General features: G+C 37.3%; 1 protein-coding gene across 1 annotated transcript in view; it reads left to right on the top strand.

Annotated features, from left to right (window-relative positions):
• Positions 1-25,063, top strand: part of slc6a9 (solute carrier family 6 member 9) — a 38,767-nt gene extending 13,704 nt beyond the window's left edge. Inside the window, exons 2-13 of the mRNA XM_083541743.1 lie at positions 2,457-2,613; positions 4,018-4,149; positions 4,620-4,893; positions 7,704-7,836; positions 9,588-9,722; positions 9,823-9,926; positions 10,345-10,582; positions 10,743-10,877; positions 13,079-13,178; positions 13,267-13,367; positions 13,497-13,667; positions 20,068-25,063. Coding sequence (XP_083397869.1) covers positions 2,457-2,613; positions 4,018-4,149; positions 4,620-4,893; positions 7,704-7,836; positions 9,588-9,722; positions 9,823-9,926; positions 10,345-10,582; positions 10,743-10,877; positions 13,079-13,178; positions 13,267-13,367; positions 13,497-13,667; positions 20,068-20,280 — 1,893 coding nt within the window. The 3' untranslated portion in view covers positions 20,281-25,063. The remainder of the gene's footprint in view (positions 1-2,456; positions 2,614-4,017; positions 4,150-4,619; positions 4,894-7,703; positions 7,837-9,587; positions 9,723-9,822; positions 9,927-10,344; positions 10,583-10,742; positions 10,878-13,078; positions 13,179-13,266; positions 13,368-13,496; positions 13,668-20,067) is intronic.
• The last annotated feature ends 12 nt before the right edge of the window (positions 25,064-25,075 follow it).

Raw genomic sequence — 25,075 nt, 5'->3', positions numbered from 1 at the left:
AAGTCTGAGCAACTGTTCATCTGCTATGGCCCTCCGAGGAAAGGTCTTGCTGCGAACAAGCAGATGCTTAGCAGATGAATTGTGGATGCTATTTAATCCTACTATGAGTCCTCTGGTCGCCCACTCAACTTGGAGTGTGGCGGCATCTAAGGCTTGATCCTCTGGCCCCTCTGTTCTTCGACCAAGCTGTGCTCTTACACACTAGGCAGGAACTGGTCAGTCTGGCGGTATTATACACTCATTCCCAAAGCGTTGTTGATGCAGTGTTTCTTTCGCTCAGGGAACCATGGTTACATACATTCTCTTAGTTTTCTGTTCTGTATTTTTTTTGGGAAATAAAAATTTGTTTGCATTTCATCAAAAGGAAACAAATTCATGTTTTGAACAAATGAAGACATGAATAAAGTCCTATTTAGAGCGTTTCAAGATTCCAGATCTATCAGACTAAAGTGCTTACTGGAGCTCTATGAATGAATAAATGAATTAACTGTTAACTATATAGGCAGTTCTGTATGGAGCACTCTGTACTGTAGAAACAGCAATAAGGGATATGCCAACCAGGTGATGCTATGTGTTGAAAACCTGTTATTCTGTATGTTTCTGTGCAAATCAACAGACAAGACAAAACAACTTCGATATGGACATATTTTATAATGATTGATGTCAATTAAGACAAAAAAAAAGAACATTTTAAAAGTGGGTGCTTTAAAAGAAAGGGCTATTGCATGTAGGTATGTAATATTAGGAAAAGTTGTATGCATTTTAGAGGAATTGTAGACAGTACACATTTCTGAAGTGTCGCAGCTGTTTCCACACACAAGGCATTTCATCAGGCCTGTACTGCCATCAGCTATTTGGCTCAGGTGCATGTGAATCTCACTTGGGATTAGAATAAAAATTTTAATGTTTAACCAAAAGAAGCTACAGCAGTACAAGAAAAAAGATTCCATAAACCCTGCTGCTCAGAGTTGTACATAATAATTAAGTTAAGTTGAGCAGTCACTGAAGATGAATGGTGATTGAACATGAATTGTAGAAATAAACTATTTACTGCAGCAGTTATGGAGACACCAGTCTGCAATACAAGTGCTCATACTACACTGCAGCCCTACTCGATACAAGATAACTAATGAATTAAGCTAATGCAAAAGCTTGAAAAAAACTTTAAAAATAAAAATAAAAAAACAGTAGGAGTTAATACTTAAAATATAAGAAAAGCAAGGTCATGATCCACCATTTTCTTTCAACATGTTGGCTGCTTTTAAATTCATTCTTACAGGTAAATATCAGCCAAAAGAAAGTTCTATGTACAGTCCACAGTTTACAGTAATCTGTATTATATGTTTAATTATTTAGGCAACTAAAATGTATCCACCAACAATTTCGAAATTACACAATTGGCTGTACAGTAAATAGGGAACAAATTCAGACATGGCAAAATGACAAAATTTCAAACCTAGTAAATCAAGCAGCAAAAAAAAACAACAACAACACATCTCTGATCTGATCAATTCCTGCTAGTTTCATTTCGAAAGATATTTAAAGAGGTATGAGGCTATTTGTCCTCTAGGCAAATAATATGTGTACAGGTTATTGAGAATACTAATGTTATACTGTACTAACTTACTAACAAATGTTTTATAGGGGCTATAAGGCTCAAAATGGTCCAATTCATACATCTATACAGAACCAATTATACTGTAGAAACTCTAATGTTTAAATACAATAACAAAGTGATTCCAGCCTTAACTTGTCCAGCTGCAGTTAATGAACCAAGCATGACACTTTTTGTTTGAGAGCTTTGTTGTTCTGATGACCAACAACTGACCTAGTAGTTGTAGAGCTGCTGAAATAAGATGCTAGATATTTGAAAGAGTGGACAAAAAGAGAATGTCTTCATGCAAAAAAAAATTATCTGAGCTAGTTATTTATATAATTATCATACAATGTATTGAGTCCATTCACTGTGTTCTCTATGACCAGTTTATTTATTTTTTTATATTGACTGTTCTGCCTCTATTGTTTATGGGATCTTAAAAAGCCCAGACAGTTGTGTAAGCAGACTGACTGTGAGTTCCACTCCTACTGTGATTGTGGCAAGACACTCTCATCGTGTCTCTCTAGTGGTCATTTTAGAGGTCACGCTAACAACCATCTGACAGGAACAGATGGAGGAAATGAGCTGACAAGACCAAAGGGTAGTTTTGTGGAGACAGCAGTGATTTTGGTTCACATCATTTGCACTCCTTGCTCACATGCTGTCAAGGAACAGAGGTCATGTAATATTCACAGAGATCGATCGTCATGATTTGAAAGCTGATAATATGCAAATATTTGTGAGAAATTTGTGTGTGTTTAAATACTGTACTAAATGCAATTTAATGCGTTAACCACGAGTATTCTCCTTTTTTAAATAAATGTTTGACCCCGTGTCTTTCTGTGTGCTTGTGGTTTAGAATGGAGCGGTTCCAGGAGAACAAGTGAAAAAGGATGAGAATTCTCGACGAGGAAACTGGGGGAACCAGATTGAGTTTGTCCTGACTAGTGTAGGCTACGCAGTGGGGCTTGGCAATGTCTGGAGGTTCCCCTACCTCTGTTACAGGAATGGCGGAGGTGAGTATGTTGTTTTTCCCTTATAATGTATCAGCTAATCTGTATTGTCTGTATTGAATTTGTACTGTTCAAAAACCAATCTGTATTGTCTGTAAAAAAAAATATCCTATCTTTAATCATCTTATGTAAGGAATAATGAATCAGATCAATTTCACACGTGTTGAACAGTTGCCCAGTCATCAGTCATAGCATCAGTTCACTTACTGGTTATCCTTGTGCATGTTGGAATAGTGACAAGTAGTATTGATTCTTCTTCCACTGAAAGATCAGCCACTGATTTAGACCTCTACTTCTTCTCTTCTTCTTCTTCTTCTTCTTCTTTGGGCTTCTCCCATTAGGGGAATCACTCTGTCCTCTACATCTGTCTTTTTTAAACCAACAACCTGCAACCGTCTTTCCTCACCACATCCTTGGCCGTCCTCTGTTCCTCCCGCCTGGCGGCTCCATCCTCAGCCTTCTTATGACGATATACCCCATGTCCCTCCTCCTCTTCACATGACCAAAACATCTCAATCGATTCTCTCTGACCTTGCCTCCATCCTACCTGCGCAGTCCCTCTAATAAACTCATTTTTAAGCTCTGTCTCCAAATATTCTCCCAAATATTCTAGCACATCTAGCAAATTTCAAGTTTGACTGTGAATGCTCCTGTTTGTATTCTGTCCTATGCTACTTCAAAATACACATGAAGCAAATTATGATACCAGGCAAATCATTTTGAATAAGTCATTAACCAGTAGATTCAACAACCAGAAAAAGTAAAAACACTACACATTATAGACATTTTGCCACAAGAGCAAATGCAATGTTTCCTGATTATATAAAAAAAAATTTTGTTTGTTTTATATCAGTGTTTTTAGCTAGTTGTTTTCTATCTAGCTCACCATATAACTCTGTTGCGTCATCTACTAGTTTTTAGTCTAGTTTATTAGCTGAATATTAGCAAAAATCTACGTGGTCCCCTGGTGGTCTAGTGGTTAAGATGCAGCGCTCTCCTGGTCCCGGTCAGGGAACCATCCCCAGCCACTCTTAGTGCCGGTCCCAAGCCCGGATAAATAGGGGAGGGTTGCGTTAGGAAGGGCATCCAGCGTAAAACATGTGCCAAATCAAAAAACGTGCGGAGGATCCGCTGTGGCGACCCCTAACGGGAGAAGCCGAAAGAAAGTTTTATTAGCAAAAATCTACGTGTTTGTGTGCGTTTTAATGGTATTTTGTATAGTTTAGGGTTCTTCAAATACTTACAGGGTCCTATAATTTAGAATTGTTTCTGAAAAGGAAACCCCTTGTTGGGTTATACTGGATTGTTTTTTCTTCTTATGAGCTCACAATATAATTCAGTTGTTATTTAACAATGAAACATCACAATATAAATAAGGGATTTACTACTGTGTGTTGTGTTTCTTAGGCGCCTTCATGTTCCCGTACTTTATCATGCTGGTGTTTTGTGGCATCCCACTGTTTTTCTTGGAGCTCTCCTTTGGTCAGTTCACATCACTTGGCTGCCTGGGAGTGTGGAAGGTCAGCCCCATGTTCAAAGGTGAGCCTCCAAATAGCACCATTTAGGTCAAATATAGAACCAGACGTCACTTAGTAATGATTGATTGTAGGGCCCATGGTTTATAGTCTAAATTTCAACATTTCTTTTAACCAAGTTCTGTTTGGTTATAAATTCTACATTTTGAAAAAGATTTCTACCTAAGTATTTAATGTTGGAATGCCAAACATACAAAGTCAGATCATATAGATTACATTGACATGACCAAGTTAAAATAAAAGTCTAGACAATAAAGAATGTATGAAGCAAAATGATAATTTTTCCATTCCATCGCGTATTTGCTCTTTGTTCTGTGCTATTTTCTATTAGTAGGGTCCTGATATTGTTTATATTTCTAAACAGTATTTTGAGGAGTTTAAGTTAAATGTTCAATGTTGCAATATGAAAGCAGATATGAAAGCATAAGTCAACAGGTTTAATTATATTCTGCTCTTGCACTTTTTTCCTCTTAGGTGTCGGCTATGGAATGATGGTGGTCTCTACTTACATCGGCATCTATTACAATGTTGTGATTTGCATCGCAATCTACTACTTTTTCATGTCCATGACCAATCTGTTGCCATGGACATACTGCAACAATCCCTGGAACACCCCTGACTGTAGTGGCGTAGTGGGCACACCGCAAGCAAACGGCACCTTAGCTAATATCACCGCTACTGTAGCGTCAGGCCTTACTGAGGTGATCAGCCACTCGAAGAGGACGAGTCCCAGTGAGGAATACTGGAGGTTAGAACAGTACCAATGAGTTTGTAGTTTTATATAATATACAGTATTAAAACTGTTTTCTAATTTTTTTATTTTATTCTATGGCCTACTATAGCTGCATCCATACCTCCTTCTCAACATCTGATTGCTAGTAGATATGTTCTAGATACACTGTATTCACTGCTATGTCTTATATAAGTTCCACCAGGCAGCTCCAGCTGATCTCAGTTTAAACATCTTTAGATAAAATAATGCCTAAAAATAATTAAGTAGATATTTTGAGAGAAAAATCTGTTCTTATGTATTATAATTCTAATGTAGGTTTAATTTAGGTTAAAAGCACATACAGTAAATATGCATTTCTCACATCATCCATTATAATATTTTATGCCTGCAAAAGCTATTTTGGCAGAACTCACTTGATACCATTGATGAATTCTTAAAAACATCCCGAGATATAATACAGAAATATTGGTTACAGTGGGGGAAATAATTATTTGATTCCCTGCTGATTTTGTGTTTACCCCTTACAAAGAAATTAACAGTCTAGAATTTTTATGGTAGGTTTATTTTAACAAAAAGAGTCATAATATCCAAAGGAAACATTCTGCTTTGGGACTGTTTCTTTGCTAAGGGTACAAGAAGACAACGGGGGCCATGCACTGTAGAATCTTGGATGAGAACCTCCTGGCCTCAGCCAGAACACTGAAGATGGATGGTGGGATGGGGCTTCCAGTGTGACAATGACTAAAAAACATATGGCCGAGGCAACAATATGATGGTCTTGTAGCCCATTTCGGCCTTGTGCAGGTCTATAATCTTGTCCCTGACTTCCTTTGAAAACTCTTTGGTCTTGCCCATGGTGGTGGAGAGGTTTGAATGGAAGAGGTTGATTCTGTGACTGGTGTCTGTTTTACACATTGCGAGATGATATTAGGAGTACTTTACTAAAAAGACAGGATTTATTTGCGTCTTATTTGCGTTATTATTTCTGTTTCACTCCGTTAAAATAAATCTACCATAATAATTCTAGACTGTTCATTTCTTTGTAAGGGGGTAAATGTACAAAACCAGCAGTGGATCAAACTATTATTTCCCCCACTGTAGTACTAAACTTCCACTTTGTTTATTTTCCAAAAAAAAAGTTTTTAACATTCCAAATGTTTTATTTTGGCTTATTTATATTTTTGCTTTAGCTTTCTATCTGCAATGCTCATGGTGCAGAAGGAACCAGTCAGTTGAAAGGACAGATGAAACACAAGATAAATAAAATGTCTTCGCTTCTGCAGCATCACATCATTACAACAGCAAAGTTTTCTGATATTTAATTGACTTGATAAAAACCATGAACCAGGAATGCAATGATTCCTGGTTCATGGTCGAGCTCACTGGAATGCAATGATCCACGATGATTTTTCCACTGATGTAAGAATGGACATAAAATTAGTGAAGTGCCAGATGATGGGGCTTGTTTTTTTTTCTCTTTGCCATGTCACTTCAGGCACCCAAAACAGCCCTGCATGTAACAATTAAACTTGCAGTGTGTGCAAAAAATGAATGAACCACCCTAATTATTATGATAAACTGTGTTTTTCATTAGTGTATGAAATGTACTGTCTCTGCAGTTTTCTTATGCTGTGGAAATGCACTGCAAGTTTTGGATTTAGGCTTCACAGATACGTTTGTTCAGCGCATAATGTTTTTCAGATGCTTGCGCGTGTGTACGTGTGCACCCACGTGAATGTGTGTATGTGTGTAGTCATTCTGTATACAACTTTTTGCTGTCAGTGTGTGGAAAATGGGAGCTTTGACAGTGAGGGGTGTGTGTGTGTGTGTGTGTGTGTGTGTGTGTGTTAAATCATCCTGTAGATGGGTTGTGCCTAGCTCCACCGGTTGTGTTTGTTATTGTACTATGAAAGACGTTTCTGTTGCTGTTGTTCTGTCCCAGCATCGTGAGAGCAGGGTTTGTTCAGATTGATAAGTGGTTTCAAAATATTGGATTGTTTTTCACTGTGTACTAAACCCACAGTCCAGAGTGATTGGTGCTTTATCAGTAAATGGAAACCTACAGCAAAAGATTAGGCAGGAGAGCGTATATCTTCTTAGTCAATATATTGGCCATAATAATTTTAGTTTCTTAGTTGTTTAGTTGTGCGACTTGCTTTTGTATCAATGTAAGGAGTATGCTGTTTTTTAGAAGCCGTATATATACAAAATGACATTTATTAAAACTAATATATCTATTCATTTATAAAGCTAATGTCCTTATGTTAGTCAGCCGACGCTGCCATTACATTTACATTTACATTCGCGCCATTTAGCAGACGCCTTTATCCAGAGCGACGTACAAAAGTGCTTTGAGTCTCTAGCAATGAATAAATCTACACTGGTACGCAAGATTACAAACTTAATATAAATATAACTCTTGAATTCTACAAAGCAAACTTGGAAAGTGCTTCAGGAAGAGGAAGGTCTTCAATCGTCCTCTGCGGTACGGACATCTAGGGGAAGTTCATTCCACCACCTCGGGGCCAGAACAGAGAAGAGCCTTGAAGTGTGCTTACCTCTCATTCTGAGAGAAGGTGGTACCAGTCAAGGAAACCAGTCGAGGAAATCTTCCATTAGGAAGATTCCCAATAAATGTTTCTAGAAATGTTTTTGTTTTTGTTAATAATAACTGATGAAAATAATGAATAATTAAAAATATAATTGTTACAGTGGAAAATAAAATCTACAATACTTTAATAATCGCGTATTACGCGTTTATACAATTTACAAAACAGCTTTACAGAAATATGTACACTCATTATTAATTTGTCATGTCCTTTCAGGAACTATGTTCTGAACATATCAGACGGCATAGGGGACTTTGGCGAAGTGCGTCTCCCCATCCTGGGCTGCCTGGCTGTCTCTTGGGTGGTGGTGTTCCTTTGCCTTATCCGTGGGGTGAAGTCCTCTGGCAAGGTGAGCCAGACTGTTCTCCATCTGTTCTCCCTACATAAAACTAAAGCAAATTTTAAATGACTGAACATTATGAAAATTATGCTGAACATTGAGAAAACAAACTTTCTTTCAGTTACAAAGATTTTTTTGAAATATTGGTTAAAATTGACATAATGGTGACAACAGATATCCTAACCATTAACGATGAGTTCATGGCTATGTAGGGTGTATATAGGTCATGTGAAGTGGTGGCTTTGTGTCATACTGCACCCAGACACCAAGACACATGTTAAATAAAACAAAAAAACTGTTAATTTGTGAGGTTTTCTACACAGCATTAACCAGATCAACAGCTTCTTCAACACGTCAGAGTGAAACAAAGATTAAACAAGTCGGTCAAAAACAAAAAAGACAAAGTAGTAAAGCAGCGTTTCAAAAAGGTACCTTCAATTTACAAATATAATTTAAAGTATCATATCACAAAGTAAAAGAACTATTGGTCTTAAATGGACAAGTACATTTAAGTAAATAATTTTAGATAAAATAAAAACAAAAAGTCAGAGCTGACTGTGATTGGATGCACCTCTCAGTTTCAGAGGGGGAGAATATTTTTATTCAAACTTCAACAAAAGCTGGTTCTCAAAGTTTTTGAAACTTATTCTCGCTCTTTTTGGAAATAAAAACAGCAGTGCTAAAAAGTCGCTCACAGGCAGCAGATGCAGGTAGAGGAGTGTTGAACCTTAACGACATCTTCAACAGAGGTGCATGCAATTGTTAACAGAATGTAATACGATAAAACGTTGGTAAATGTAATTGTCAATTAAAATAGAGTGGCGTAAAAAGTACATATATTAAATCATAAATGTAATTGAGTAGAGAGTAAAAGCTGCTTAAATCTTTGATACTCAGTAAGAAAATAGCCCAAAAAAATACTTAAGTACAGTAACAAAGTGCATTTTCTCAAATACTTTACACCACTGATTTGTATAGTGCTTTTGATTATCTACATGGTCCTAAAGAAGTGTTACAGTGATAAATCAATTACAAATATACATTTTAGCAGGTTCCCTGGTGGTCTAGTGGTTAGGATGCGGCGCTCTCAGCGCTGCGGCCCGGGTTCGATCCCCGGTCAGGGAACCAACCCCAGCCACTCTTAGTGCCGGTCCCAAGCCCGGATAAATGGGGGGGGGGTTGCGTTAGGAAGGGTGTCCAGCATAAAAACATGTGCCAAATCAAACATGCTGAGGATCCGCTGTGGCGCCCCCTAACGGGAGAAGCCGAAAGAAAGAAATATACATTTTAGCATCATAAATACATAAAAAAATTTCCCTAATGAGGAAAGCCAGTGATGGCAAAGAAAGACTCCCTGAAACTCCTTATAAGGAAGGAACCTTAAGAAAAAACAGACTTAAATGGCAACCCATCCTCATCTGTTTGACATTAAATGGACTCACATTATTATTTTTGGCTACTACTGTATGCCTGTCTTGAAATGAATGCATGAAGAAAATACTTCTATGCAGTTGATTAATCAGACTGTAGAGAGGAGATATAAAAATATCAAAGGTTAATGATCAAAATAAATCAACGAAAATATGGGAAGACCGACATATGGACTCTAGCCTCTGTTACATTTCCGTACGAAATGCTTAGAGAAAGCCGCTGGAATTCTTTGCTGCTTTTTTATCCAGGCCACAATCTGCCCCTAAAATAGAGAATAGAATCATTTATTGGGTAAATGTACTAATTTTGATGTTTTGGATGTTTCTCAGGTGGTGTACTTTACAGCAACCTTCCCCTATGTGGTACTGACCATTCTCTTCATTCGAGGCATCACGTTAGATGGTGCTATCAGTGGAATCCAATACTACCTCACTCCACAGTGGGAGAAAATTCTGGATGCCAAGGTCAGCACACCACCAACCTTGAACACAGGTTAACATTGAGAAGCAGCAATGTTTATATTCAGTACCAGTATAAAACAGTTTCTGTTTTGTTGTCCTGTAGGTGTGGGGTGACGCTGCTTCTCAGATTTTCTACTCTCTGGGTTGTGCCTGGGGTGGACTCATCACCATGGCTTCCTATAACAAATTTCACAACAACTGTTTCAGGTACAGCTTGTCTTGAAGACTTCAAATTTTAGAGCATTTTGTAAAATATGAAAGGAATATGAAATGAAATGGCCTTTGTCTCGAATATTAAGATGTGAAATAATTCCCTTTACATTCATATTTAGATATATTGGGTGTTTTTTATACAATTAAATATTACCTGCCTGCTTTTAGATTTTGCTTTTGTCCAGCAAAATCTATAAACGATTGCTTACAGTATAATCTGGAATGTTTATCTTATTAAACAAACCACAATCACAATAAAATTGTATATACAGTAAATAATTATTATAGGACATTTTATAGCACATTTACTGTATGTATATGAATGCATATGATTTGAATTTTAGGTTAAGGTGTATCAAATTAATCAAACTCATAAATAAAATCCACTTTCTTTTTAAATTTCGCTGAACAGAGACAGCATCATTATCAGTGTGACGAACTGTGCAACAAGCGTGTACGCCGGCTTTGTCATCTTCTCCATCCTGGGCTTCATGGCACAGCACCTGGGGGTGGACGTGTCCGAGGTGGCTGATCACGGCCCGGGCCTGGCTTTCGTCGCCTACCCAGAAGCCCTGACGCTGCTGCCCATCTCACCACTCTGGTCGCTGCTTTTCTTCTTCATGCTCATCCTGCTGGGTCTCGGCACACAGGTAAACTTGGCTTCTGTAGTTTCAACAAACACGCTTTAAAAAAACACCCGCAGAAAATCAGAATGAAGAATTCAGTAATGCACTTTTGTACTGTTTATTCATAAGCAAGGAATGTATGAAGAGTGCAGTACCATCTAATTTTGTGTGTGGGTTTGGACAGTTCTGTCTTCTGGAGACGCTGGTGACAGCCGTAGTGGACGAGATCGGCACCGACTGGATCATCCGCAACAAAACCTACATCACGCTCGGAGTGGCCGTCCTTGGGTTTCTCTTGGGAGTGCCACTGACCACACGGGTGAGTCGTGCTCACACCTAATAATTACAGGGGGGGGTTTAGTTGTTTAGAGCATTTCTCGAATCACCTAATATTTGCAAACCGGTAAATGCATTTCCTAAAACAATTTGTTCACACAGAAACCACACAATGGATTTCTGGCAAAAAGGCAAAATGAGATCGTCAAAATCTGTATAGAAGATATCAATTTAAATTTACACATTGCTGTATGTGAGATATTGATTGCAAGAGACCGGACAGGATTCCGTACTGTACTAGTGTTTGTTCATCTCCTATTTGTTCATCCATTTTCGAAATTGTCATTTTGAGTTTTGCTCTGTTTATATACTTTATGCTTGCAAATTGAAGGTTCACGAGATTCACCCTTTGACCGATTTTAGAGAACTAGTTTATTATTGGTTGATCTTGATGCCCCTTAATTAGTGCCATTCAAGATTCATCTCCACAATTTATAAATTCAAAATATAAATATAAAAAAAAAAAAAAAGTTAAATAGTAATGTGAAAAAGATTAGCTTGATAGATTATGACAGTTGGTTTAACCATTTTGCATTCAAAGATTTATGCATTGCTTTGCTAGAGACTCAAAGCACGTTTGTACGTCGCTCTGGATAAGGGCGTCTGCTAAATGGTGCAAATGTAAATGTAAATGTATGTAACAAACTGATGCCTGGATGTTTTGGGGGTTACAGTTTTATCTCAGTTGCTTCGGAACATTTATCTACACATCATGAAGTCACTTGTAAAAATCATAAAAGCAATTCCTGTTGCTTTGACCAAATTGCCAATGTTTGGGTACATTCATTTAATTGATTTTTACACAATTGTCTGCTTTTTTGTGACATTATCACTTAATTATTTCATGTTGATCAAAATATATTATAGTGGTTTCACCTGAATAGTCTTACAGTTTTTTTCAGTTGCTTTGGAGCTTTTCTTCGAATCAGCATTAATAAGTAAGTATTTGTGTCAATAAACAAATCTTTGCCATCTGAAAGTCCTTTTGACATTGTTCACAAACAAAATAGTCAAATTGTTTGGTCATGCTGTCAGTATGAGTGCACAGTTTCAGTATTTCCTGATATAAACTACAGTTTGGATTACAGGGATTGAAAATGCACAAGGCTGAATTTCTCCTGTACGGCATCTATGTATTTCAACAGCACACATTCATTTACATGATTGCAATTGATTCACAATTTTACCCTCCTGTAATAGCGTCTGTTCGTTTCCTGGTTGTGCATCCATTTTCTGAAATTGTAATTCTGTGGATTGCTCTGTCTGTCGCCGATCGAAGGTTCACGAGATTCACTTTTGACCTGTTTTAGAGAACTAGTTGATAATTGGTTGATCTTGATATCATACACAATGTGCACAATTCATCAATTCAGGAAACATTTGGAAAAAAAACGTGTTAAATAGAAATTTAAGCTTGATGGATTCTGACAACTGGTTTAACCCGTTTGCATTCAGTGAGTTATGCAATGAAGTGATGCAACTGAATGCAAAATGGTGAATTTTCAATCACTGTAATCCAAACTGTAGTTTATATCTGGAAATACTGAAACTGTGCACTCACACTGATAACATGACTTAACATTTTGAATATCTTGTTTGAACAGTGACAAAAGGACTTGTCATTCTGATAGCAATATGATGTTCATTGATACAAATACTTTCTTTTGAGAGATAAATAAGGATTTTGGGAAAGGTACAGGCAAGAAATCCAATGTCAAATTGTACAAATTGTTTTGAGAAAAGCATTTACCTGGTTTGCAAATATTAAGGATGATTTAAAAAACACTCCAAAGCAACTTAGAACTTTTGAGGTGAGAGCCAGTATAATATATTTTGATCAACATAAACAGTGGATAATGTAAGAAACTCAATTGTACACAATCAATTCGAAAATGGTACCAAAGCATTCGCAATTTGTTCAAGGTAACGAGAAATGGTTTTACAAGTGACTGCATGATGTGGAGGTTGAACAAGTAGTTTTATCATTTCATCTCTGATCTGAGAAATCGCAATGGCTTGCTCATCAGGGCAAATTCTGTAAAGCTGCTTTGAGACAATGTCTGTTGTGAAAAGCCCTATAGAAATAAACTTGACTTGAGAAATGCTTCAAAGCAACTCAGACAAACTGTAAAAGCCAGTAAGCCATGCTGTGCCTCATGTTATATTGCCCTCTTGTGGTCGCAGGCGGGAATATACTGGCTGCTTCTGATGGATAACTACGCTGCCAGCTTCTCTCTCGTCATCATCTCGTGCATCATGTGCATCTGCATCATGTATGTTTACGGTAAGTTAGCCACCTCGACGTCCTATTTATCTGCTGATTGTGTGGAAAGGGCTGCGGTGCTCAGTGCGTTTTTATTTCTCTCTGATAGGCCATAAAAACTACTTCAAGGATGTGGAGATGATGCTGGGTTTCCCTCCACCTGTGTTCTTCAGGGTCTGCTGGAGGTTCATCTCTCCACTCATTATCTCTGTAAGTGTGGAATTTTGGAGTAAATGTTTAAAGTCATTTTTTTGTGTCATTTGTAAAAAAAAAAAATTCCCTAGAGTTTAACTATGTTCTCAACTAGCATTAACACTCTCCCGTCATCTTTGTGTCCAGTTCATCCTGATCTTCACGGTAATCCAGTACAAACCTATTACCTACAATGATTACGTGTACCCAGACTGGTCTCTGGTCATCGGCTTCTGCATGGCCCTGTCCTCAGTAATCTGCATTCCTGTCTACGCTCTTTTCAAGATCTCCATGTCTGATGGAACCACATTTTTGGAGGTGAGATGGTATGATGGTATTAAGCCTAAGCATCTGTTGTTTTCTCTCTGTTGTTCTGCTTCATAAAAACAAGGCAGTAGGTAGAATTTGGCTACACTTAAATGCCTGTAGTTGTGACTAAACCTGTGAATGAATCTGGATAGAGTGTATTTAGGCCTGGTGTCCAGTGATACTTAAGTGAAAGTAAAGAAGTCTTGGCTCTCACATGTACTTAAGTGAAAAGTAGTTATTACTTCTCCCCGTTTTAGCTGTTAACTAGACTTCATATCATATTAATATCAGACAGACAGACAGACAGACAGACAGACAGACAGACAGACAGATAGATAGATAGATAGATAGATAGATAGATAGATAGATAGAACATTGTCATTGTACAGTACAGGTACACAGCAACGAAATGCAGTTTGGCATCTACCAGGAGTGCAAAAAGTAGCAATCGTGCAAATAGTGCAGATAAACATGTATCATATATACAGCATGTGATATATATGTAAGCATATGTACAGTGATTAAATATAAAGGCTATAACAGTGCAGAGATGTGTGGACATCATTAAGAGCCTTTGCTATGTTTCCACACGGACAGTTATTGAGGTGATACCGGAGAGACTGCACCTCTTCAAGTCAAGTCAGGAAGCTTATATATATAAAATTATAGACATTTTACAGATTTAAATGTTGTATTGTTTTTATCTGTACGATCAGTAAACACAGTCATTTATGTTCGTGTCGCCATTATGAGGGAAAAACCCACAAAACGCCACCCAGAGGATTAATTGTGTACAACATGGCGGATTTGGTGTTTGATTTGAGACTTTGTGCAAAAATAAAACAAAAGTTTACTGATTAAAAATATTTTTCGGTGGAGTTTATTTATTTCTTTTATATCTAAGTAAAAAAAAGGGACGTCGTGAATAAGTGTATGTTTTGCTGGAGGTTTTAATTTCGCCTCTTTTATATTTAGTTCTTTATTTATGTATTTATACTTTTTATAAAAATGGTACAAACAGAAATGCGCGCTGAATTGATATCGTTAATAACATCTAGTGCCGTTTACAATCATTTGAATTTTGACAGCCATATATATATATGAATACAAAACCAATTAAAAATTTTGTTACCTAATGAATGTATCCAGGCTGAAGATCCACATATAGAAAAGAGAAAAGATGATGATGATGAATGTGTCTGTTCTCAGTCATGTTTAATCACTGACTCCCTCTGTCTCATCCACATTAACCCCAAACCTCTTACTGCCTTCTGCCTGCTGATTCTTATCTTCGTAAAGAGTGAGAGTCAGGACTTTATACACCAGTGGATTGAAAAAGACACACAGTAACAGGAAATCAGTTGTTCAGCTGAAATCAGCGCGTGAAAATTAAAAATATATATTTCACCAAATCAATGGATTAAAACCAAAGTAGCGAGTCTGTTTTAAAAATGTAAGAAGTAAAAAGTACAGATATTAAAAAAAAATTTAAAAATGTAATGAGTAAAAGTAAAAAGTTGTCTGAAAAATAAATAGTGGAGTAAAGTACTGATACCAGAAAAATCTACTTAAGTACTCCGTTACTTCCCACCTCTGGACCACCTCTAATCAGAAGATAACGAGTGCTAGAGAGTAAGACATTTGTTTGCCTGTAGTCCAAATAGTCCTGAAATGCTAAGGGTTAAAAAAAATTAGCTATTTTTATACTATTTGCACTAGGGGTGTAACCGTGCACGTATTCGTACCAAAATTCTGTGGTACAGGGCTTTCGGTTCGGTACACATGTTAACCGAATGCAATCCTTTTTACATGCAGAACAGTAAAATCTGATTTCCCCCTAATTAAAGTATTAAGTGGTGGACCGCCAGTTTATTTAGTCTTCGCCTCACACTTGGAGCATTATATATAATTATTATCAGAGGTGGGAAGTAATGAAGTACAAATACTTCGTTACTGTACTTAAGTAGATTTTTCTGGTATCAGTATTTTTTAGACAAATTTTTACTTTTACTCATTACATTTTTACACAAATATCTGTACTTTTTACTTCTTACATTTTCAAAACAGACTCATTACTTTAGTTTTAATCCATTGATTTGGTGAAATATATATTTTTAATTTTCAGCCGAACAACCGATTTCCTGTTACTGCGCATCTTTTTCAATCCACTGGTGTATAAAGTCCTGACTCTCACTCACCACAGAAGGCAGTAAGAAGTTTGGGGTTAATGTGGATGAGACAGAGGAAGTCAGTGATTAAACATGACTGAGAACAGACACATTCCTGATCATCATCATCTTTTCTCTGCTTGTGTTTTATATGTGGATCTTCAGCCTGGACACATTCATTAGGTAACAACACTTTTAATTAGTTTTGTATAAAAAAAAAAAAATATATATATATATATATATATATATATATATATATATATATATATATATATATATATATATATATATATATATATATATATTTAGCCGTCAAAATTAAAATTATTTTAAATGGCACGAAATTTTTTTTTCTTTCTTTACTTAGATATAAAATAAATAAATTAACTCCAGATAAAAATATCTTTAATCAGTAAACTTTTGTTTTATTTCTGAGTCTCAAATCAAACACCAAAATCCGCCATGATTCTCACAATTTACCCTCTGGGTGGCGTTTTGTGGGTTTTTCCCTCATAATGGAGACACAAACTTAAATTACTGTCTTTAATGATCGTACAGATAAAAACAATACATCATTCAAATCTGTAAAATGTCTATAACTAAGAGGTGCATTTTCTCTGGTATCACCTCATTAACTGTCCGTGTGGAAACATAGCAAAGGCTCTGAATGATGTCCACACGTCTCTGCACTGATATAGCCTTTATATTTAATCACTGTACATATGCTTACATATATATCACATGCTGTAAATATGATACATGTTTAACACCTCCAAGCTGCCAGTTTTGAGCACCTGAGCAAGCCCTTAACTCACTACTGCTCATTTAGTAAATGAGATTATTAAAAGTCGCTTGGGATAAACACTTCCAACAGGAAGTGGCTATATCTCTCTATCTTTGTCTCTGTGTCTCTTTTAGTAAATGTCTCTGTCTCACTGTATATGTCTCTCTCTTGCTGTCTCTCTATTTGTTTCTCACTCTTTTTAAAGCTGTGTCTGTGTCTCTTTGTCTTTGTCTCTGTCTTTCCTGCTTATTTACATGTCTAACAAAATTTTGAGTTTTGAAGTAATGCCATTAGCGATCTATGATGAAAGACTTCCCTGGTTCGATTCTTATCTTTAGTTTTATATTGAACATTAATAACAATGAATGAAAGATCATTAAAATTGGTTGCTGGTAAATCATGATATAACAGTGGTGCAGGTGTTGGAGATGTGGTTCTTGTACCTGAGTCACTTCTCATAGACTTCGAGCTACTAAGAGAATGAACAGGAAGAAGGAATTTTGACCCTCTAAAATCATGATCTAAAAGAAAACACTGGTCTCTTAACTATCGAAAACCAAGAGTCCAATAAGCAAAGCCTTGTTTGCCACCCCAGTGATAGTGTAGTGGTTAGTGATGCGGTCTCTGCTATCTGACTCACTCGGTTCGATTCCTACCGCTTAGCTTTCCCTTAAATTGTTTAAAAAGTTTTAATAAAGAACTATAAAAGGTCCTAAAAATCAGGTTCTTGCAGGAGATCCTGTGGCTCAATTGGAAGAGCTTTACCTCTGGGTTGAGAGGTTGCTGGTTCAAACCCCGGCCAGGGCTCAAAGTTAAGAGTGTGGAAGGTTCCGGTGGCTGTAGTAAGGAAGGTGTCAGGAATGGCTGCGTGGAAGGTTGGATGTGGATGGTTTCGGAGGGAGTATCCTGAAACAGGGGGGCAATATCCGGGCATCTGCCCCCCCCAGTGTCTGAGAAGCTGAAAACAGGGGGTTATGAAGCAAAAACGTCCAAAAAAGTATCGACTTAGTTTTGCATATATAGGGAAAAGTTCTGCCAAAAACCTATCACCCTCACTTTTTCTGAGGCTGTGAAGCAGCAGGTCTTCACAGCCTTTGTTCACAGTCAACCACTCCATTGCTCACCACAGAGTACTTTCCACACAGCTTACCCAGTGCAGGGAGAAGCCAGATTTGAACCAGCAACCTCTGAGCTCAGAGGCGAGGCTTTTACCACAAAGCCATCAAGTCCCACAACACACCTTCTTTTTTTGGGGGGTTTATCCTTCGTTTCATGCTTCAAAACTAGAAATTCAGACCAGACAGAAACACAGAATGCAGGATTCGAACCCTGAACCCCACCAACAGCGAAATCCCAGTCTTAACCCACTGAACCATCGGGAAGGACCGGCTGCGACGATTGTCTAGAGCAGGTCTATCTTTTCTTTCAAACCATCAACACAAGAATATAATGCTAAAGACAGACATAGGAAGCAAACCCATAACGTGACTAGCAGGGACAAAGCAGGATTCGAACCCTGATTCACACCATTACCAAGGCAACAGCATTAACCCACTGAACCATCAGGAAGGACAAGCTGGGAAGGTTGTTTAGAGCAGGTCTATCTTTCTTTTTAACCCATCAAAACAAGAATATGAAGATGTAGGAATCAGGAATTTAACCTACCCCATGTTTGAACCCTGACCACCAACATTAGCAAAGTACCAGCCTTAACCCACTAAGCCATCAGAAAAAAACTGGATGGGAAGCTTGATTAGAGCAGGTTTATCATTCTTTTCAAACCATCAACACAATAATTTAACGCTAAAGAAAGATTTAGGAAGCGAATACAGATGTAAGTAAGATTAGGAACATAACCTACATCACAACTAGCAGGCAGAAAGCAGGATTCAAACCCTGATCCTCACCATCAGCAAGGCACCAGCCTTAACCCACTGAACCATGGAAGAGATCAGACTGGGAAGCATGTTTAGATGAGGCACAAGCCTTAAACCACTGAGCGACCACTGCTGAAAAGCATGTGCTTTTTGGAGGGTTCCTCCTTTTGCTTCATGCCAGCGCCGTAAGAAAGAAGGCATGTAGGACTGGCTTTGAAACCTTATCACCAGCGTGGACTATATTAAGGACCATGTTCAGGCACAAGCCTTAACCCACTGAGCTACCACTGAAGTGCATTATTTTTTTTAATTTTTTTTTTAATTGAAATGTTTTCAGAGTGGACAAGGTCCAGAAGTTTTATTTACCAACACAGCAACCAGCTCGACCAGGAATCAAACTCTCAAACTCATCCTCGTGGGGACTCTGACTTAACCCACTAGGCTATCCCATCCATCCATCCATCCATCCATCCATCTATCTATCTATCTATCTATCTATCTATCTATCTATCTATCTATCTATCTATCTATCTATCTATCTATCTATCTATCTATCTATCTATCTATCTATCTATCTATGATAAGAGGTCTTGTTAACAGCTAAAACAGGTAGCAGTAATAACTACTTTTTACTTAAGTACATGTCAGAGCCAAGACTTCTTTACTTTCACTTAAGTAAAAAAGTTTAATCAGTACTTCAACTTTTACCCGAGTAAACATCTTCTACTTAAGTAAAGGATGCGTGTACTTTTGCCACCTCTGATTATTATTATACGTGAAAACATACACAACACTGCCAGGAGTATAAAAAGGAAACTAAAGCTAGCGCAGTGTCACTGTGGCTACTCACTCCGTACCGGAAAATAAGATTTGTTTTTTGCGCACGCATGAAAACGCTAAAGAATGCAAATCGCTACCGTTAGCCGCTAACCAGGAAACAAAAGTGTTTTTCTTAAGAGGAGAATATCCCGACAATTCCGCATATCGAGGTAGTGAATGAATTTGATAAACATTCATTTGATTTATTCTTTTTTATTTTTTATGAAATATCAGTTTAGATTTTATTTAACCAAGCAGGAATAAAATTACATTTTTGTTTCAATGTAAACTGTTTAAATGTTTAGATCACAAATATTAATAAAAATAAACTTTGTTAATAAAAAAATAAAATAAAAAAACCAAGCAATTTTATGCTTTGCATGTCTTCCCCCCTTACCATACCGAAATTAAAACTAACTCATGATGCAGTTAATGACTGAAAATTGCTAAAGAATTTTGCTTGAAAAAGTTAAAATAAGTGTTTTATACAGCTGAGGGCAAAAACCCTCATGCTTTGGACGAAAGAAGTCACATGAAGGCCGTTAATCTAGAATGTTTCTTTTTAACCGAGCACGTTTTCTATTACTTATCTACATCAGCATGCTGCTCGTTTAAATCCGCTCCATTATTTCAGCTGACTCAGCTAATTCTGATGAATTCCACCCCGCTTTGAAAGCACGATAAGCGAACACACCAGGTGGAAAAGATGCGTCTGTGTTTCACTTCATAATCTATTTTCAAACTCTGTGCTTTGCTTGCAGAGGTTTAAGAACTCGATAAAGCCACATCCCAGCTGGGGCCCGGCGCTGCAAGAGCACCGCAAGGGCCGCTACGCCATGGCCGGCCCCGAATCCGTGGAGGTGCGTTCTCTTAAAGATGAAGAGAAAGATCAGGATAAAGACAAGAAGGAAGAGATCGGGCTCACCATAAAGGGCAGCAACGGCTCCACACTCAACCCCACACCCAGTGTATAGACGCAAGACCACACCTGCTGAACCTTTACATATTGTAAGGGCTTTATTACACCTAACCTCTAGAGAGAATCGGTTCTCATCCCAACCCCTCGATTTTTTTTTTTTTTTTGGGTTCTTTTTAATTTAATAATGCTGTTTTTGTAAGTACAAAAATGTGTTCATATGCATACACAGGAAGTCTTTTATGCATCTTGATCGTGTGTGTATATATAGTGCAGCGTGGGATTATATTGGTTTTCTTTCTCCTTCCATGTAAAAATTTATCTGGAAATGTGACTACTGTTGCTGCAGCTGTAGGTTTCGGCTTGTTGTGTGTACAGTGGTGACAGTGCTGGTTGGGTTAAAAGCTGAAGACCAAATGTTCTTTGACTGTAGTGATTATAGACACCATCTATTATCGAAACGCAGCCGTGTTCAATCTTTAGATTGGGATTTCTCTTTATGTTACCCACTGCCCCATGTTTGCTTGTAGTATTTTATCAGTGATTCTTCTATTTTTTTTTTCTTTTTACAGAACCAACACTTTTTACACTTGGGCTAAAGAGATGCATGAGACAAAGCACAAAGGATATTTTGCCTTCAGCTTTTAGAACAGCTACTAATGGAAATTCCCTCGATCTAAGCACATTAAGTTCCCAAACCCATTCTCAGGGTTGTGCACAATTTCCTATAATTTTTTTTTTTCTCTATAAAGTGTTTGTAATCATGCTAACATTTTAAACTTAAGAGACATCTCATTGGCTTTGACTAGTGTTCCATTCTGAATAGAAATACGTGGTGAATGAGCGGATCATTGAGGAAAAAAAGGCTTGAGAGGTTGCTGCCATAGACTCAGTACTGTAGTGTACACACACAAGGCAAAAAAAGAAATTGTGATATGCACAAACCTCCTATTTCCTGAGGGCACTGCTGGAGTGCAAGTGTTTGTGTGTCTTTTTGTTTATATATTTGTGTTTAGGATCATCTGTCCTCACCACACTGATAGAGAATGAGAAGTGGTAAGGTGGAGACAGAGATTTAATGCTGGAGATATGATGGATTCTGATTATGGGAAAGAAATCAGTCCTTTTTACTGACCTCACTGAATTGCATAGCATTTGTAATACATAGAATAGAGCTTTACTTACTGACCTTTATTGTATATCATGGTACTAAATCATTGTGCGTTTATTTCGTAAAGATACTAGAGGATTATGTGTGATAACCTGTAAACGTTTACCATTCCTCAATTGTAAACTTATTTTTAGTTATTTTTTTTTTCTTTTCTTTTCAGATAAGTTTTTTGGGGTGGAGGGGGGTCTTGCTGTGAGCTCTTTACTGGAATTGTCAGTTTACAGAAATTCCAGATACACAAAGTCACCAAGGCCTGTCTAGTCTAGTGTCACAGTGTGTTGGACACTTGTATACAGTGTGTTAGAGATATTGCCAGACAGTGCCAGAGGAAGGCAGTGGTCTAGCAATGTAGCTGCTATAAGTGCATTTTATGATGCAATGGAACAAACTCCTGGGTTGTATTTCTGTTTTTTTTTTTTTTTTTTTTTTTTTTTTTTTTATCTATCTTTTAACAATATATCACTGTGTCATATTTGCTGTACAAGTCCTTTTTATTTTGTCTGTAGTTCTCTTTTTTGTTTGAATAACCTCTTGATTGAAAAATGATAAGATTATACTCTTGTCCCACAGAACGTGTAGAAATAAGGTACAAACTAACAAACAGCAATAGAAAATTATAGGGAAAAAAAAAGAAGTAGGGAGGTGAGAGGTATCGGACGCTCAGTTTGGGCACAGCACAGTGCAATCCTTTAATGCATTTAAGGAAATGATAGGCACAAGCATAAACCTGGTCAGTGCAATGGTTTTACATTACTTGACTTAACAGTTCAAAAAAAGCATGTACTCATACTGCAATAATTGATGTTTTGCAATAAATAAAATGGTGCCATGATGCCATGATGCCATGTCGGTGTCCTGCACAGTTTAGAAGCCTGTCCCTGCTCCAGTATTAGTAATAAGCATCAAGTCATTTATAGGAAATTCACTATTCTGACCAGGACATGAGATTTATTTATTACAAAGATTAATGTCCTCTTGTAGACAACTTGTAAGTTTTCTGTCAGCTTGGACAATTTTTAGATTTCAACTCCCTGCCAGTTTTCCCACTCTCACCCCATAAACAGATATTCCTCTGAGACCTGTGCAGCTCTTACCTGACATCCTGCTTGGAAGGTAACAGTGCTAGCACTTCTATGCATTTTTATGTTCTATGAAAGTCCAGTTTTAAATCAGAATATCCCAATGATAGGAACAGTCAGGTACTATTTTTTGTCAAAAGGCGTTAAAATGACGATGTAAATGGCTGACCATGTTGATCCGACATTGTTTGAATTTTCAACTAACTTTAAAAGAATTGGCGTGTCTATATTTTGCTTTGAATCACTTCCTTTGAACCACTGTGTTTAGATCTAAAAAGCAGTGAACAGGATTGTGGGACCAGTCAGCCTGCAAAAGCGAATGATTCTGAAGTGGCATCAGTCTGTGAGACTGAAACTGGCCTTTGCATGATCGGTAGCTATCCTGCAATAGGAGAGAGAGCACATGGCGATGTATAAAAATTGTTTAACAATGATCACGATACACAAAAGTATACGAAGAAGTATATGAATCTCCTTCGAGTAATCATTTCTGCACGGTGTTGATGCATGACGGACCTGTTCACACGGTGAATCATAGCCCACAAACTGGGTCTGTTTTAGCATTTAACTTGATGTTCTGAACCTCTTCCTCTGAAATGAAAATTATTAGTGTGTAGAATTCGGTTAATTCTTGTCTATGCTAGCGATGACGAGACTTGGTCTAATGCAAGTGCACTCTGGTCCTGTACTGTTTTGTATTTCAGTGCTTTCAAACATAATTAAAGAAGCGGACTTGTGTGCATGTGCATTTTTTTCTTTGAAATTGGGGAACATATTATAGCTCTTTTAAATTTGTTTTTCTTTTTGTTAGCCGTCGTTTCTGTGTACTCGGCACAGTCTTTACCTAGTGCAGAATAATATCAGTATTGATGTCATTTGAAATGCGTATGTAACTAGCCATGTGGTCGTTTAACAGAAAGAGTTTACCTTTTTAAGAGAGTCGCTTTTGGTTTATTTTTATAGTACTAAAACTGTGTGTTATCCTAAAGTTGTACCATTTTTTTTTCCTATATGCAGTGACACCGTTTTATTTTATCTTAAGCTCCTTAAACCAGCTGATATCAAAAAATATTGCCAAACTAACACTCTGGACTGAAACTTGAAGCACCGAGGAATGATTTTCACAGTGCTCAACTAAGAATGAATATTCACCTCTTTTACAGTGCACAGTACAAACACAGATTTAAACAGTTTCTTTTTTTTCACCACAGTGTAATACGTTCTGCCTGAACCATGTTCTCTAAAGCATGCTGTAGTCTCCTTTAGGAAAATATGACTCTACATACTCTGGTCCAACTAAAACTATATTCCAAAATCTGTTGACATGTTTGATAGAAAAGTTCTTAGTAGAGGAGTACTGATACAGAGAAGAGACTTTTAAAAAGTGAACAATATCAGCAGCTGGCCTAAATTATAATAGCTTCTGGTTTGGCAAGATAGTAACCTCAATCAGCCATCTGGGGGGAAAAAAACATACACAGGATCTAGTCTAGCTATCTCTATTGGATTGTGACATTTCGGTTTAAATGGGACTTTGTAGCTTAGTGGTTTCGCCATTTGACTTTAGTTTAAATCCCAACCACACCAAGCTGAAACTCCTTGGCCCCTAAACAAGACCCTTAACCTCATAGCTGCTCAGTTGTATGAATGAGATAAATGTAGGTCACTCTGGATAAGGGCATCTGCCAAATGCCAAATTTGTAAATGGCATTGCATTGAGAGGACTAATCATAGTAGGCGGTTAGGGGGTGATCATCCACTATGAAATGTCAGTGGACACTGGAACTTTACAGGACGTTTATCTCCATCTCCATCCTCTAAGTCATGTTTGAAATAAAATGCCTATAACAGATTAGCTTCAACAACCTTCTCAAAACAAGGCAATTAATTATAATTTACTTAGAACGGAGATGGTCTGTAAAGTTTCAGAGGGTTCACTGACGTTTCAACTAAATCTGTCACTGTGCAATTATTAGTCCTTTTAATACGCTGCAGATTTAACTGAAATATCACAGTGCACTGTGGGGTCTTCCAATAGAGATATTGTACTTCTGGTTTGAATGTCTGTGCTGCTCACATATCTGTTATTGAGTTCCACTACAAATATAGCATAGTTTATATTTTTGGGGGTTTGCCATGTATTAATGCACACTAGATTTTATTTGGACAGTGACAGTATATCATTATATAATTTAAAATACAAGCAAAATAACTAAAGCTGTGCTTTTTTTTCTGTCATCGTAGTCCTTTTTATTTACGAACAGAATGCATCAGGTGGCATTTTCCTGTCTTTTCTGCACTTTACAAATCTCACTTTTATGATGTTTAATAGGAGCATATTGTATAAAATAAACCTCTCGACTACTTTAAATCTCCACTACTGTCACATCCTGCTGAAACTGGTGCAACGGCAAGGAGGGAGAGTAAAGCACTTGTACAAAAACAAACTCAGAACGTTCTATCAAACATCTCTAGCCATGTCTTTGGAATTTGAGGGCCAAATTGCATCAAACATTGTCTTAGTCACGTCAGCTGTGTATCTTAAATGGTTCAATTTCGAATGATAAAATAAAGTTTATTTTAAAGATCAACTGTTTGTGCAT

Source organism: Silurus aristotelis, assembly GCF_946808225.1.
Source record: "Silurus aristotelis genome assembly, chromosome: 5".
In the NCBI taxonomy this organism is placed as follows: domain Eukaryota; kingdom Metazoa; phylum Chordata; class Actinopteri; order Siluriformes; family Siluridae; genus Silurus; species Silurus aristotelis.
This window is presented reverse-complemented; position numbering and strand designations above follow the sequence as displayed.